Genomic DNA, 17,714 nt, shown 5'->3' with positions numbered 1-17,714 from the left:
CATGACCTGTACTTCAGGTGCATCTCGGTTTCATGTCGTCATGACCGATACTTCAGGTACATCTCGGTTTCATGTCGTCATGACCTGTACTAAAGGCATATCCTGGTTTCACGTGGACATGACCTGTACTTCAGGTACATCTTGGTTTCACGTCGACATGACCTGAACTTCAGGTACATCTCGGTTTCACGTCGACATGACCTGTACTTAAGGCACAGGTTTCACGTGGACATGACCGGTACTTCATGTACATCTCGGTTTCACGTCGACATGACCTGAACTTCAGGTACATCTCGGTTTCATGTCGTCATGACCTGAACTTCAGGTACATCTCGGTTTCACGTCGACATGACCTGAACTTCAGGTACATCTCGGTTTCATGTCGACATGACCTGTACTTCATGTACATCTCGGTTTCATGCCGACATGACCTGAACTTCAGGTACATCTCGGTCTCATGTCGACATGACCTGTACTTCATGTACATCTCGGTTTCATGTCGTCATGACCTGTACTTAAGGCATATCCTGGTTTCATGTGGACATGACCTGTACTTAAAGCATATCTTGGTTTCATGTCGACATGACCTGTACTTAAGGCATATCTATACGTAATGGCCTATGTGACGAAAGCAGAGGATATTACCCTTTTTGAGTACCTATAAATTAATGGAGATTTAGGATTCAAACCTATGGTTAGCATCTCCTGTGTGTGTGTGTGTGTACGTGTGTGTATTTGTGTGCCTGTGTGTGTATGTGAGTGAGTGAGTTTTACGCAGCTCTTTGCAGTATTCCAGCAATATCACAGCGGGGGACACCAGAAATGGGCTTCACATATTTCACCCATGAGGGTAATCGAACCCGGGTCTTCGGAGTGACGAGCCAACGCTTTAACCATTAGGCTACCCCACCGCCCTGTGTTAGTATGTGTGTGGCTGTGTGTGTATGTATGTGTGCCTGTGTGTGTTGCTGTGTGTGCCTGTGTGTGCGTGTATTTGTGAGTATGTGTACCCTATAATACCTCAGTCAAAACTATGATTGCGAACTAATAATTTATAATAATGGCAGGCTGTCAACCATGCAAGTCACCGAGCGTGACCGCAACATCCATCGCGTCGCCTCTTACGGCTAGCATACGTAACTTGGGACCATTCAAAATACTTATTACCGTACATGTATATTACACATAGGAAACAAGAAATCAAATATTCTGTGTTGATCCCTATTATAAGATCAATGTACCTACCTGAATGAGATGCCTTGCTTGACTTCGTTCTGCAAGCCGAGTGGTTTGGTATTTGTTTGAACTTATCCTTGCAGGTGACCTATGACGAATAATCGAAATATATTACATATTTAACGACACCTGCATGAAAACTATTACCTAGGGTTTGCAAACATTTCCTTCGTCATACAAGCGTCAATGTATGGTAAATGTTTATTCGTATATAAAGTACAGTTCAGTTAAATCTACTGACCTCAAAAGCTGACGGTATTCAACACAGATGCATCTACCGTGTCTACAGATTGTTACAAGATACATTAACGCCCTGACAATTGTTACCCAAAATAGTATCATCAAGAATATCTAATTTAGTTCAAATAGCTATTCGAATATAATTTCAATAACTAAAGTTCTTCGATTTTCAGGCTCCTACAACGGAATTGCTAACAACATATTGTGTATTGTGCATTGCCTATGATAGAAGCTTATACAAGCAGGGGCGCTTTTACCACATAACTGGAAACTAGGTCTGAAGGGTGGTATTCAAATTAAACAATTTACAGGTATTATAAGTGCCTCACACTGCCTCCGTGGTGTAGTGGTTATAGCCCGTCCGCCCGGAGAGCGGAAGGTCGCGGGTTCGAACCCCGGCCGCGTCATACCAAAAGACGTTAAAATATGGTACTTGTTATTCCGTGCCTGGCGCTTGGCATTAATGGGTACAACAAGGACTGGTCGGCTCGGAGTCAATATAATGTGTCTGAGTGGGGTATTCGTGCTTAACTGCGGCATGGTATCTCAGTGGGCTAGCACTATAAAACCAGCTGGGCTAGTACAAGCAGCCGCACATACATACGCATGCACGTCGTCATATGTGCGAAATATTCTGAAGTGCGACGTTAAACCCCATTTCACCTAACCTCACCTATAAGTGCCTCAGCGACTGAACATCCGACGTTCACGAGAACATGTCAGGAAAGTATTTGGCAATGACAATCTAGGAAACATCATCTACGGCAGAATTATCATTCAAATGGTGGCCCGCTACCTGAGAGAAATAAAGCGTTCTGGGTCGCATGCACATGTTCTAACATCACAGAACGTGATGGAGTGGCGCCAAATGTACTCTCTTAGTCGTTATTCCTTGAGATTCCTGTCTGAGATGTATTGCCCCACTTGAACAAAAGCAATGTTTATCAACTGAAGTCATTTTCGAGTCCGATACCGTATGGATTTGCAAAATGGAAAATTTGCAAAGTTTTCACAGGTGATGCGGCCATCGGCAAAGTTGTGTCCTAACGGCACTGCTGGTCCGCCAATCAGAATACAAGCTTCAAAAGAACGCTATGGTAGGATAACCTGTACTCTTCGTTGTAGTATATGTATTGGGTATTGAATTGTCAAATGTTTAATCCCTACTCACACTTCTCTTGCTTCTGTGACCATGGATGTAGCCGACATCTGTATCCGGACGAACACCTCCCAACAAAGCTGATAGAAAATACAGAAGATTGCATCCTTGCACATTTAAGGTCAATATTTTCACATGATGAAAGAGAGAGAATTGTTTATCTACAGATAAAAAGGCATTTAACAGGGTGTCAATAAGAGGTACAAGTACACATGCACGCACGCACGCACGCACGCACACACGCATAGACAGACAGCCATCACTATCAGTGTCTGATGTTTGCGTGGAAGGTGAGCGTCGGGCGGCACTTGTCATAAACCCATACACAGGTTAGTCAATTGGTCACCTGCAAAAATACACGTGAACGTATAATACAGTCAAAACAGGGAATTGCATTGGACATTAATTTGTTTCACCGATGCGTCAGATTTGGACACGTCCTCAACAAACCAGTGTAAACTATTTGTGAATGCTTTACTGGGTCTTGGAATGCTGTAACTTTGATCGGACAACTTCTCAGTAACAGTCGTATGACGCTCTTGGAAATGTTGATGAAAAGAGCATGCTCGATTTGAACGTCAAACGTTGTGAAATGTAAACAAGGCTGGAGCTGTCGGAATAGTGCTCGTCATAAAATACAGGTTGACTATTTGAAAGATGAAGTCATCCTTCTTGTCTGTCTTGTGGAGAGTTTTTTATAACGAGACAGATCCGCAAGGAGGGGAGCACTAATGCTGGCCATAGGAATGCATAACTCTAAATGTTTTTGCCCTATATTATTAGATGTTATCAATGCAGAAGTCCAGCATTTCACATTCTGTTTTCTCATTAAAATTCAGATGACACTGGCTTTCATTCTCTACTTAATCCTGAACAAAAGACAGATGTGTAACTATATCTGTGCTCGCAGGTGTATTTACAAATGCCCCATATATCAAGATGGAATTTTTCTTTTGACAATACACTTGGGAAAACATTCAAAGTTGAAGGAAGAGTTAACCTTAACGCATCAAATTACACACCACTAGTACTATATATACATAAATACGTACACACAATTTCGCATTTACTTGCAATAATAATAATAAATAATAGCAATAAAGCCATTTCCTCGTCCATAAGAAATCTCTGGTGAAAGTAGATTCGATTGTACAATTGTGACCATATCATGAGCATGTGTTGAGGAATCATGCAGGTACTGATGATGGCAGGTGTACCACGATACTGGTGCTACACTTTTACATGAATGAGCATTAGAACCCTGGATATATATGTACGCCTTTGAGAAACTGATAATACATTTATATTGTCATATATGATATGAAACATAACTGTACAGGATTTATAAATATATCATTTACAAGCAATGTACAGAGAAGTGTCTTCAGTCTCAGATTACAATGGTCATTACCACAGGGCTTTGTTCACCTAAACAATCACACCATTGTTCTATTATTCAAACAACTTTTTAATACTTACCGCAAACACTCCGAAACAAGAGTGAGAAATAAGTTGGTAATCTGCAACTAACTTCCAAATAATCTAAGCTTTAATACATTAAAACTTATTATTTTGTTGAAAAAGAACATGATATATCCAAACTCTCGGCATGGCCATACACATAATATTATAGTCCTGGAATACATTCATCAAACTCCATTCAGTTACAGGTAATAGACATTAGCAAACATTTCCTACCCGTTAATGTTATTGCAACAATCAGATATCGTAGTGTTGTCATCGTCGCGATGGTCCTCGGCACTGCGTCGCACCAACAACACCGAATACTCCCGTGTCTCCAGAGAAGGTGTCTCTTTATAGCGTTGTCCAATCTGTGCTAAACTTTACTGACATCTAACGAGTTTCGTTGGCTGGAACATTATCATGTGATTTTGGTTACCCCGCGATGTTTATCTGGCAACAATACACACATCCAAACAAAACCTCTATCCCACATCACCTTGTAATAACAATTGCGAGTTCTCTATCGACCACTCCAGCTTTTTACTACTCACCTTAATACTCCATTGACTTCCACCGTGAATGTAGTCTGTTATAACTATTTATGGAGCATACTCTATAATCAAAGAAGTTAAAAGCAGGTTCCTTGGTGACGATACATTTTTAAACTAGTGGCAGGGTAATGAGAATGTCAAAGTGAGTATTTTGATAATATTACTGAGCTAAATGATTAGCTGTGGAAACTAAGGTTTCTGGTGTACCCTGACGATAGATATCCCCATAGATGAAAAACATGGATGATAGATTAACAGCTCCAGGTTAATATTAACAGTGGTGATTAATATCCATTGACACACCCTTCAATGCACAGGGCCTGTGCTTCTCAGTGATAAGCTAGAACCTATACACGCAGGCAACCTGAACTCAAGATAAACTACATGGAGAAATATTCCGTCACTAGGGGAACATTACTGTCACCAAATATACTATTACTAGAAGTTACTCTGCATCCAGCAAAATAGTCATGGTGGAGGTGACTTTACATTAACCAAAGTACAGATACTAAACTTGACAACGCGGATCCTAAACCTTACTTTACATTCGAAAAAGCACACATCCTAAACCAACTTTACATTCACCAAAACACGGATCCTGAGGCAAAATACCTATGTTATACATAACTTAACATCTACTAAAATACTGACGCAAGACGTAACTTAACATATACCGAAATACTGCTTCAAGACGTAACTTTACATCCACCAAAATAGTGGCACAAGACGTAACTTTACATCCACCAAAATAGTGATACAAGACGTAACTTTACATCCACCAAAATAGTGATACTAAATGTAGCATTACATCCACCAAAATACTGACGCAAGACGTAACTTAACATATACCAAAATACTGCTTCAAGACGTAACTTTACATCCACCAAAATAGTGGCACAAGACATAACTTTACATCCACCAAAATAGTGATACAAGACGTAACTTTACATCCACCAAAATAGTGATACTAGATGTAACTTTACATCCACCAAAATAGTGATACAAGACGTAACTTTACATCCACCAAAATAGTGATACAAAATAGTGATACAAGACGTAACTTTACATCCACCAAAATAGTGATACTAGATACATCTTTACACACCAAAATAGACGTAACTTTACATCCACCAAAATAATGATACAAGACGTAACTTTACATCCACCAATAATGATACAAGACGTAACTACATCCACCAAAAATAGTGATACTAGATGTAACTTTACATCCACCAAAATAGTGATACTAGACATCCACCAAAATAGTGATACAAGACGTAACGTAACTTTACATCCACCAAAATAGTGATACAAGACGTAACTTTACATCCACCAAAATAGTGATACAAAATAGACGTAACTTTACATCCACCAAAATAGTGATACTAGAGATCCACCAAAATAGTGATACAAGTAACTTTACATCCACAACCAAAATAGTGATACTAGATGTAACTTTACATCCAACAAAATAGTGATACAAGATAATACAAGACGTAACTTTACATCCACCAAAATAGTGATACAAGTGTAACTTTACATCCACCAAAATAGTGATACTAGATGTAACTTTACATCCACCAAAATAGTGATACAAGACGTAACTTTACATCCACCAAAATAGTGATACTAGACGTAACTTTACATCCACCAAAATAGTGATACTAGACGTAACTTTACATCCACCAAAATAGTGATACAAGACGTAACTTTACATCCACCAAAATAGTGATACTAGATGTAACTTTACATCCACCAAAATAGTGATACAAGACGTAACTTTTACATCCACATCCACCAAAATAGTGATACAAGACGTAACTTTACATCCACCAAAATAGTGATACAAGACGTAACTTTACATCCACCAAAATAGTGATACAAGACGTAACTTTACATCCACCAAAATAGTGATACAAGACGTAACTTTACATCCACCAAAATAGTGATACTAGACGTAACTTTACATCCACCAAAATAGTGATACTAGACGTAACTTTACATCCACCAAAATAGTGATACTAGATGTAACTTTACATCCACCAAAATAGTGATACAAGACGTAACTTTACATCCACCAAAATAGTGATACAAGACGTAACTTTACATCCACCAAAATAGTGATACTAGATGTAACTTTACATCCACCAAAATAGTGATACTAGATGTAACTTTACATCCACCAAAATAGTGATACAAGACGTAAAATCCACCAAAATAGTGATACTAGACGTAACTTTACATCCACCAAAATAGTGATACAAGACGTAACTTTACATCCACCAAAATAGTGATGTAACTTTACATCCACCAAAATAGTGACGTAGACTTTACATCCACCAAAATAGTGATACAAGACGTAACTTTACATCCACCAAAATAGTGATACTAGATGTAACTTACATCCACATCCACCTTTACATCCACCAAAATAGTGATACTAGACGTAACTTTACATCCACCAAAATAGTGATGTAACTTTACATCCACCAAAATAGTGATACTAGATGTAACTTTACATCCACCAAAATAGTGATACAAGACGTAACTTTACATCCACCAAAAAATACTAGAGTGATACTGAGATGTAACATCCACCAAAAATAGTGATACAAGACGTAACTTTACATCCACCAAAATAGTGTAGATGTAACTTACATCCACCAAAATAGTGATACTAGATGTAACTTTACATCCACCAAAAATACAAGTGATACATCCACCAAAATGTGAACTAGATGTAACTTTACATCCACCAAAATAGTGATACAAGACGTAACTTTACATCCACCAAAATAGTGATACTAGACGTAACTTTACATCCACCAAAATAGTGATACTAGATGTAACTTTACATCCACCAAAATAGTGATACAAGACGTAACTTTACATCCACCAAAATAGTGATACTAGACGTAACTTTACATCCACCAAAATAGTGATACAAGACGTAACTTTACATCCACCAAAATAATGATACTAGATGTAACTTTACATCCACCAAAATAGTGATACTATGCGTAACATTACACCCACGAAAATAGTGATACAAGACGTAACTTTACATCCGCTAAAATACTGAATATAAGATTACATCTTTGTGAAGACAGCCTTCTTAGGTGTAACTTTGTATACCCACAACGGGACAAGTTTACATTCCCCTGAAGTCTGCATTTCTAACTGTAAAATTAGGTCCTTCCTTTTCAGACAGACAGACAGAAATATTTATTCAGTAATGTGGGCTTAACGGCCTATAATACAATTGAAAGATACAATATTTTTCAATGCCACGTGATAATTTCAAGTATTAAGTTTAAACAGATGTTTCAAAAACAGAGCGACTGATTTAATAACATTAGAATCTATAGAGTGCAATACTCTTATCATGCTTTGTGTACATTGAGACATGGCATTCAGCAAGTACTTTTGCCGAATTTCATTATATTTTGTACACAATATTTTGTGCATAAAAACATAGTATTCATCTTCAATCGCTCCAAAATTACAATTTATACAGATACAACTAGTTACACATTGTCTATATTTCACCACTATATTTTCACCATGTGACGAGGCCTTCGTATAGGTAACCTTACACCGCCATAGCTATAGTAACAGTAAAGGCTACAAGTAAAGTAACACGATATTGGTTTATATTATTCCTGATATAATAATAATGATCTCAGATAGAATATATTCCTACCACTGCCTCAAAATGCCATGGAATTATGTTCATGGGTACTTCTTAGTAAGAGAAACCGCGTGCACAATTGATTCTATTTCCGGCTTAGTTTACGAGACAATATACACGGTATTCTTAATCCCAGCACATAAAACAACAAAGAGCATAACTGAAAAGATAATTTAAAAGTTAATTCATTGTGTATAGTGAGGTTTATTCGCAAGTCTATTTTTGCATTAACCAAATTTGTTGGCAACTTTCGTTCATTTAAATTCTCTGGAGGGATAGATTTTCACTTCCCAAAATACTCTTACGTAAAATGTGGTTAAGGTGGGTGAATGACGAATTTCGGATACACGGACACTCGTTGATCCGTACAATCCTAGAAAGATGTCCGGATAAGCGAGGTTCGACTTTAATAGTTATTATTTATTTAATAGTTAGGAGTTATTTAACGCCCTTACGAAGACAGGAAAGTTTTCTTTACCTGCAGATAGAGAAGAGAAGTGCATTTCGTGCATTTTTCTAACCGCTATATACACCGTGTTCTGTCAAGGCATTATCAAGGCTATCTCTATATACATTTGTTCTGTCGTCGAAAATATCGAGGCAATTTATAACGTATTCAAATTTGATTAATTGACTGCCATCCCCATATGACAATGACAATTTCTTGTTGATATTTAATCTGCAGAGACAGGAATGTGTTTGCTGATGATCACTTATTCAGATATATAGGCTTTAGCCGGAACATATCGCAGACAGACATATGTACATTAACAGCAGGACGAGCCCCTATGTGCAGAATATGTTGTCTGGAAGATCGAAACCTGCTGTTATTACGTATCTGATTTACCTGATGTGTCTTTCAAAGGATGACTCATGTTTGCAAAGATCAGAAAGGCCACAATGCTATCAATGGTATCTAAGGAATATATTTGAAATGTCCTCGATAGAACCGTTTGTTTATTTGTTACAAACGTATATTAAATTGTAGAAACCACATTACGGTAAAGTCCAAACAGACAAAGCCAGACAAGACTAACTGGTTGCCGTTAAGGCGGATAGCTTTATAAGGGGATGATATATGTTTATTTGATTAGTGATCGCGTGGAAGACCTGTACAAGCAAATGTTTGAAGTTGACGTCTGCCATTCCTCTGTGTGTCATGTCCTCGCCTATTTCGGGGATCTTTTTCTCCTTAACACCTGCTTGAAGTGCAGATATTAAAATAAAAGCATGTTGGTATTTTCAAGTTTTTTTCAAAGACATGTTGTTTGTTGCCCGGTAAAGGAACATTTCTTGTGACACACAGAACCATCTATAACAAACACACTAAATTAACCCCACAGAACTATTAAATGATTTTGTGATCCCGTTGTTACATCTGTCTGTTTTGTTTGTTCGTACGAGTGAGACACTGAATATTGCTTCCAGGTAGAACAACCATGCTGGTGTTTGTCCTGAGGCGACTTGGCTCAGTCCCAAAGGCGAACCAACTCTGACTGTCTTCTCAAAACTGCGCTCTTGCAGTACATTACGTTTCATCTTAAGTGAGTTGTTAATACATCCCAGACACTACATTTCTTGAATGAGAAGTAGAGCAATACTATTTCATCGTGCATAGGTTAACTCCTACAATGTTACCGCTCCATCGTACCCTTTGTTTATTGATATATATTTGACGATATCTTACCTTTACCTGATCCTGTCATTTATGTCATAGTATAATCTAACAATACGCGGACTCTCGCTTCAAAATAACCACCACTAACTTTCAGTGACCAGCTAACCATTATCATATGAAAAGAGAATCGTTCACCTTAAAAATCCAGTGTTCCTTATATATATTATGTACTAATGGACCCTTTTAAACAATGTCTGTTCTATAAGGAACTCAGCTTGAGTGATGGATATATTGTCACAGAGTCTCTTCTGTAACAAGCTCCGCCTGTACTGGTGGATATATTGTCACAGAGTCTCTTCTGTAAGAAGCTCCGCCTGTACTGATGGATATATTGTCACAGAGTCTCTTCTGTAACAAACTCCGCCTGTACTGGTGGATATATTGTCACAGAGTCTCTTCTGTAACAAGCTCCGCCTGTACTGATGGATCTATTGTCACAGAGTCTCTTCTGTAACAAGCTCCGCCTGTACTGGTGGATATATTGTCACAGAGTCTCTTCTGTAACAAGCTCCGCCTGTACTGGTGGATATATTGTCACAGAGTCTCTTCTGTAAGAAGCTCCGCCTGTACTGATGGATATATTGTCACAGTCTGTTCTATGAGTAACTCCTCCTATACTGCTCGATATATTGTCACAGAGTCTCTTCTGTGAGGAGCTCAGCTTGTATACTGTGGTATACTGTTGTCTCTGTCTGTACTGATGTCACTGAGGCTCTATTGTCATAACCTGTCCCTGTAAACTGTGGTATATTTTCACTTTGTTCTGTGAGTAACTCTACATGTACGGATGGATATATTGTCACAGAGTCTCTTCTGTAAGAAGCTCCGCCTGTACTGATGGATATATTGTCACAGAGTCTCTTCTGTGAGAAGCTCCGCCCATACTCCTGGATATATACTGGGGGCGAGCTGGGCGAGCTGGCTAAGGCGCCAGGCTAGTGATCCAGCGAGGTTGAGGTGGCAGGAGCGAGCCCATCTATGACAGGGTGTTAAAACCTTGGAGTCAGCTTTGTGTGCAGACTCTTTCCGTGTTGTCACAACCCCTAGTGTACAGAACACAACATTGTGCATTTAAGAGAAAGCACGAATCCGTTGGTATATGACCAGATGGTGGCCACATGAATACGTGCAAACACCCAGTTGCGGGTACAGCAACGCGCAGTGAACCTGGACAAATTACTGTGACTATCTGTCCCAGTACACCCAGCTGTGAATGGGTACGTCGTTAGGATGAGAAAGCCACAATAACTCGCTTGCGCCTAGTGGCTGCAAGAGTTGTATACTCCCCAGGAAGTTGAGATTGATAATGCGATGTGCCGTTGAGACTGACATCCAATGATCGAGGGAAAAAACACCAGCGCCTTGAGCATGTACTAGTTGCGTGGATATGTGCGCTATATAAATATCTATACTAATATTGTCACAGAGTTTCTTCTGTAACAAGCTCCGCCTGTACTGATGGATATATTGTCACAGAGTCTCTTCTGTAACAAACTCCGCCTGTACTGGTGGATATATTGTCACAGAGTCTCTTCTGTAACAAGCTCCGCCTGTACTGGTGGATATATTGTCACAGAGTTTCTTCTGTAACAAACTCCGCCTGTACTGAAGGATATATTGTCACAGAGTCTCTTCTGTAACAAGCTCCGCCTGTACTGGTGGATATATTGTCACAGAGTCTCTTCTGTAAGAAGCTCCGCCTGTACTGATGGATATATTGTCACAGAGTCTCTTCTGTAACAAGCTCCGCCTGTACTGGTGGATATATTGTCACAGAGTCTCTTCTGTAACAAGCTCCGCCTGTACTGGTGGATATATTGTCACAGAGTCTCTTCTGTAACAAGCTCCGCCTGTACTGGTGGATATATTGTCACAGAGTTTCTTCTGTAACAAACTCCGCCTGTACTGATGGATATATTGTCACAGAGTCTCTTCTGTAACAAGCTCCGCCTGTACTGGTGGATATATTGTCACAGAGTCTCTTCTGTAACAAGCTCCGCCTGTACTGATGGATATATTGTCACAGAGTCTCTTCTGTAACAAGCTCCGCCTGTACTGGTGGATATATTGTCACAGAGTCTCTTCTGTAACAAGCTCCGCCTGTACTGGTGGATATATTGTCACAGAGTCTCTTCTGTAACAAGCTCCGCCTGTACTGGTGGATATATTGTCACAGAGTTTCTTCTGTAACAAACTCCGCCTGTACTGAAGGATATATTGTCACAGAGTCTCTTCTGTAACAAGCTCCGCCTGTACTGGTGGATATATTGTCACAGAGTCTCTTCTGTAACAAGCTCCGCCTGTACTGATGGATCTATTGCCACAAAGTTTTTTCTGTAACAAGCTCCGCCTGTACTGGTGGATACATTGTCACAGAGTCTCTTCTGTAAGAAGCTCCGCCTGTACTGGTGGATATATTGTCACAGAGTCTCTTCTGAAACAAGCTCCGCCTGTACTGGTGGATATATTGTCACAGAGTCTCTTCTGAAACAAGCTCCGCCTGTACTGGTGGATATATTGTCACAGAGTCTCTTCTGAAATAAGCTCCGCCTGTACTTGTGTTAAAGTTTAATAATTCATATTCGACGATTCATATTGAAGTCTATAGCATGTTGTCAGATATGTATACATGTACTTAGTTAAATAAGGATAACTTTACACTAAATGCCATAGGCGTTTGATAAATGTCCACATAAGGTTTGTCATAGTAAGGGTAAAACTGTGATTTCGTAACTAGGCAGATTGTAAAAAGATATTGCTTGTGCCTCGTGACGACCCAATCTGCACGGTGATTGAGTGCATAAGTGAGTATTGTTTTAGGGCACTATGTAAGGCATATCGCCCCTGTGACATCGGAAACAGAACAGTATACTGGCAAATTTCACGGTACATGTGTTAAATACATACGAAAGAATTTCTAACACTTTTAGTGATGAGTTGTACGATAGTAAAATGAAAACGAGGTTCTCTGATCAAGGCTTTGTTGCTTGTACAGCTGTTGAAATAGTTTCTGAAAGATAACGTGGCTAGTTAGCTGTAACCAACAACATAACTTTGTGTTTTACACGAGGTCTGCGTTTATCGACACACGTATTTCGGGGACTAATCTCCTTCTGGCTTCGTCACATACAGACGCACACGTTGTTCCTATGACGACCAGTCAACACGACTTCGTGCCTGATGAGGTGCTATCAGTCCTGTACATGATTTATCATGTGAGTCATTAATAATTTTCTCCATTGTACAAATATTCCTCCGCGTTATCAAGGTCGACGTGACTTTGGCTGGGGTAGGGGCAGAGGAGATTCTCAAAATACTAATATCCAAAGAATTAAATCCATTCGATTTGTGATCAGTCTGTTTGGGACTTGCTTTTACTATCAAAGTAATTGCACGAATATATTGTGGTGACCGAATATGTATGCTGATATATAATGGCTGAATATACAAGCTGATACGTCACATCTGAAAAACAATCTGATATACTTACTATATAAGTTGAAATATCACGTCTGAATAAAGAAACCGAAATACATTATTGATATTGATACGTACGAGCTGATATACAATTGCGGAACAGAAAAAGCTGATATATCATGGATTCATATACAACCTGATAAACAACAACTGAATATGTAAATCTGATATATCATGGATGCATATACAACCCGATAAACAACAACTGAATATGTAAAACTGATATATCATGGATGCATATACAACCTGATAAACAACAACTGAATATGTAAATCAGATATATCATGGATGCATATACAACCTGATAAACAATACCTGAATATGTAAACTGATATATCATGGATGATATACAACCCGATCTGAATATGTAAAACTGATATATCATGGATGCATATATAACCAACCTGATGATAAACAAACTGATATAACATACAACTGAACAATGTAAAACTGATATATCATGGATGCATATACAACCTGATAAACAACAACTGAATATGTAAAACTGATATATCATGGAATATGTAAAACTGATATATCATGGATGCATATACAACCTGATAAACAACAACTGAATATGTAAAACTGATATATCATGGATGCATATACAACCTGATAAACAACAACTGAATATGTAAAACTGATATATCATGGATGCATACGACACCTGAATATTTAAAACCATGGATGATAAACAACAAAACAACAACTGAATATGTAAAACTGATATATCATGGATGCATATACAACCTGATAAATAAACAACAACTGAATATGTAAAACTGATATATCATGGATGCATATACAACCTGATGAACAAAAACTGATATATCATACAACCTGATAAACAACAACTATATGTAACCTGCATATACAACCTGATAAACAACAACTGAATATGTAAAACTGATATATCATGGATGCATATACAACCTGATAAACAACAACTGAATATGTAAAACTGATATATCATGGATGCATATACAACCTGATAAACAACAACTGAATATGTAAATCTGATATATCATGGATGCATATACAACCTGATAAACAACAACTGAATATGTAAAAGTGATATATCATGGATGCATATACAATCCGATATGCCATAACTGAACATAAAGATTATACACGTATATATGATTATACAATAGATTGATGACCAAATATAAAAGCTTGTTATATGCTACGGCTGAATATTACAAGCTGGTATATCGTGGCTGAATAGACAAACTCATATAGTATGGCTGAACATAAAAGCTGACATACCATTGCTGAATATAACAGATGATACATTACAACTGAATATACAAGCTGAAGTATAACAGCTGAATGTACAAGCTGCTATCATTGGAAATTCATATCCACGCACTAGTGCATGCTCAGGGCGCTGGTATTTCCCCCCCTCGATCATTGAATGTCAATCTCAACGGCACATCTTATTTATTATCAATCTCAAGTCCCTAGGCAGCATACAACTCGTGCTGTCACAAGGCGCACCGAGTTATTGCGGTTTTCTCATCCTAACGAGGAACCCATTCACAGCTGGTTGGACTGGGACAGATAGTCCAAGTTTACGGCACGTTGCTGTACCCGCAACTAGGTGTTTGCACATTTTCATGTGGCCACCCTCTGGTCATATACCAACGGATTCGTGGATTCTTTTAAGTGCACAGGGTTGTGTACTGTACACCAGGGTTGTGACAACACTGAAAGAGCCTGCACAAAGTTTGATCATGAACATTAGTTGAGAACTTCAAGTTCTCTATATAACACCTGAGCTAGCACATTAATTATTCAAACTGCTAAACCATGGTTGATTTTCAAAACTGGTGTAACAAAGCAGAAACAACTATGTTTGATCGCAGATATACGATGTCTCATACTTGAGTATAAAGGATGACATACCTATCTGAATATACCCTCTCACATGACATTATGACATTAGACAATTATGACAGACAAAGTTGAGTATAAAGGATGACATACCTATCTGAATATATCATCTCACATGCCATTATGACATTAGACAAAGTTGAGTATAAAGGATGACATACCTATCTGAATATATCATCTCACATGCAATTATGACATTAGACAAAGTTGAGTATAAAGGATGACATACCTATCTGAATATATCATCTCACACATGAATATATCATCTCACATGCAATTATGACATTAGACAAAGTTGAGTATAAAGGATGACATACCTATCATCTCACATGCCAATTATGACATTAGACAAAGTTGAGTATAAAGGATGACATACCTATCTGAATATATCATCTCACATGCCATTATGACATTAGACAAAGTTGAGTATAAAGGATGACATACCTATCTGAATATATCATCTCACATGCCATTATGACATTAGACAAAGTTGAGTATAAAGGATGACATACCTATCTGAATATATCATCTCACATGCCATTATGACATTAGACAAAGTTGAATATAAAGGATGACATACCTATCTGAATATATCATCTCACATGCAATTATGACATTAGACAAAGTTGAATATAAAGGATGACATACCTATCTGGATATATCATCTCACATGCCATTATGACATTAGACAAAGTTGAATATAAAGGATGACATACCTATCTGAATATATCATCTCACATGCCATTATGACATTAGACAAAGTTGAATATAAAGGATGACATACCTATCTGAATATATCATCTCACATGCCATTATGACATTAGACAAAGTTGAATATAAAGGATGACATACCTATCTGAATATATCATCTCACATGCCATTATGACATTAGACAAAGTTGAGTATAAAGGATGACATACCTATCTGAATATATCATCTCACATGCCATTATGGAGTGTTGTATTTGCTTTTACTAACATATAACATCACGGCAATGGATATGTGTGTGTCTGCTGCACTCTCTGCCTTAAGTAACTGTAAACGTTAATATATTGATGTTTTGTGTGTGTGTGTGTGTGTGTGTGTGTGTGTGTGTGTGTGTGTGTGTGTGTGTGTGTGTGTGTGTGTGTGTGTGTGTTCGTTCGGTCGTGTGTGTGTGTTCGTTCGTTCGTGTGTGTGTTTGTGTGTGTGTGTTCGTGTGTGTGTTCGTGCGTGCTAGATGAAGGCCAATTCTAGCACGGGTCTTCACTGGCCAATACTAGCTCACATGTAGCACATGCAGTGTCTCCTTTGGCAAGTGTCTGTATTCGAAATATGCCCATGTTCCCATCAGTGAACAGGTAACCGACAGGGTGAGATGGCCATGTGTCGCCTGTTACCCTTCTAGCCACTTGCAGGCAACTTCGGTTGTATATGTCTTAGGGAGCTGAGCATGAAAACTGACAACGAACCGATTGCGTCATGTCCATTCATTATGAATGGTGCAGTATTAATGAAGAAATAAATAAATAAGTGCAATGATAAGGGACAAGAATGTTTGATGTATCTGCCTCAACTAACTATGGATATTATTAAGATTGAAAGACATGTATGCTCTCCAAGTACATATTGGAATCTGAAATGGACTCAAATTGAGCAGATGGTCTGACGATATTGTTATCGAGTTTTAAGAGTACGGATAGTTATTTTAACCCGGCGCGCTGAGTCACTAACTGGGAAAGTAAGTGATTTCAGTTTTACTCCGCTTTTAGCAATATTCCAGCAATATGACGGCGGGGGATGGGCTTCACACATTGTATCCATGTGGGGAAGAGAACACTTTACCCACTGGGCTACCCAACCGCCACCCTAACTGAGATAACATATTACAACCACACTCAGCAAATAAATACATGCATGTGAATGAGTGCAGGTTGTGTGACACCGCAGTAACCCAGCAGGCTGTGGACATTTAATAGTCGAACTAGAGCCACACAAACCAGTGACACAAATCTTTCGCATGAATCAACTCTAGCGGCTTAGATGGAACCATTCAGCAAGACATACTGCAGTCGCCTCTTTACACCAGGATCAGCTTGTAAGGACCTACTCTGACCACAAGGAACATCAATACAGGAGTTGCTAAACCTATTGTCATCCGGTGCGTTGGGAAAATATCACCAGGCACAAATACTTTAATATTTTATATATATCAACGTTGAACTTCGATTCAACACACACATTTGTACCCTACGTATAACATTGTTCATGTGTGATAGACATCTCTGTTAATGTTGCGTTGGTAAAAATGACAATTCCCAGTATTATCTCAGCTTGACACTA

At 38.5% G+C, this 17,714-nt stretch overlaps 1 protein-coding gene across 1 annotated transcript in view; it reads right to left on the bottom strand.

The window, feature by feature from the left end:
• Nucleotides 1–17,714, bottom strand: part of LOC124289102 (cysteine-rich venom protein kaouthin-2-like) — a 30,341-nt gene that overhangs the window by 12,123 nt on the left and 504 nt on the right. Inside the window, exons 2-4 of the mRNA XM_046725703.1 lie at nucleotides 4,334–4,506; nucleotides 2,648–2,715; nucleotides 1,246–1,324 (exon numbers count right to left, since the gene is read on the bottom strand). Of these exons, the coding sequence (XP_046581659.1) occupies nucleotides 1,246–1,324; nucleotides 2,648–2,715; nucleotides 4,334–4,376 (190 nt within the window). The 5' untranslated portion in view covers nucleotides 4,377–4,506. The remainder of the gene's footprint in view (nucleotides 1–1,245; nucleotides 1,325–2,647; nucleotides 2,716–4,333; nucleotides 4,507–17,714) is intronic.

The sequence above is a fragment of the Haliotis rubra genome, unplaced genomic scaffold (assembly GCF_003918875.1).
Source record: "Haliotis rubra isolate DU_JTF1 unplaced genomic scaffold, ASM391887v1 Scf433, whole genome shotgun sequence".
Lineage (NCBI taxonomy): Eukaryota > Metazoa > Mollusca > Gastropoda > Lepetellida > Haliotidae > Haliotis > Haliotis rubra.
This window is presented reverse-complemented; position numbering and strand designations above follow the sequence as displayed.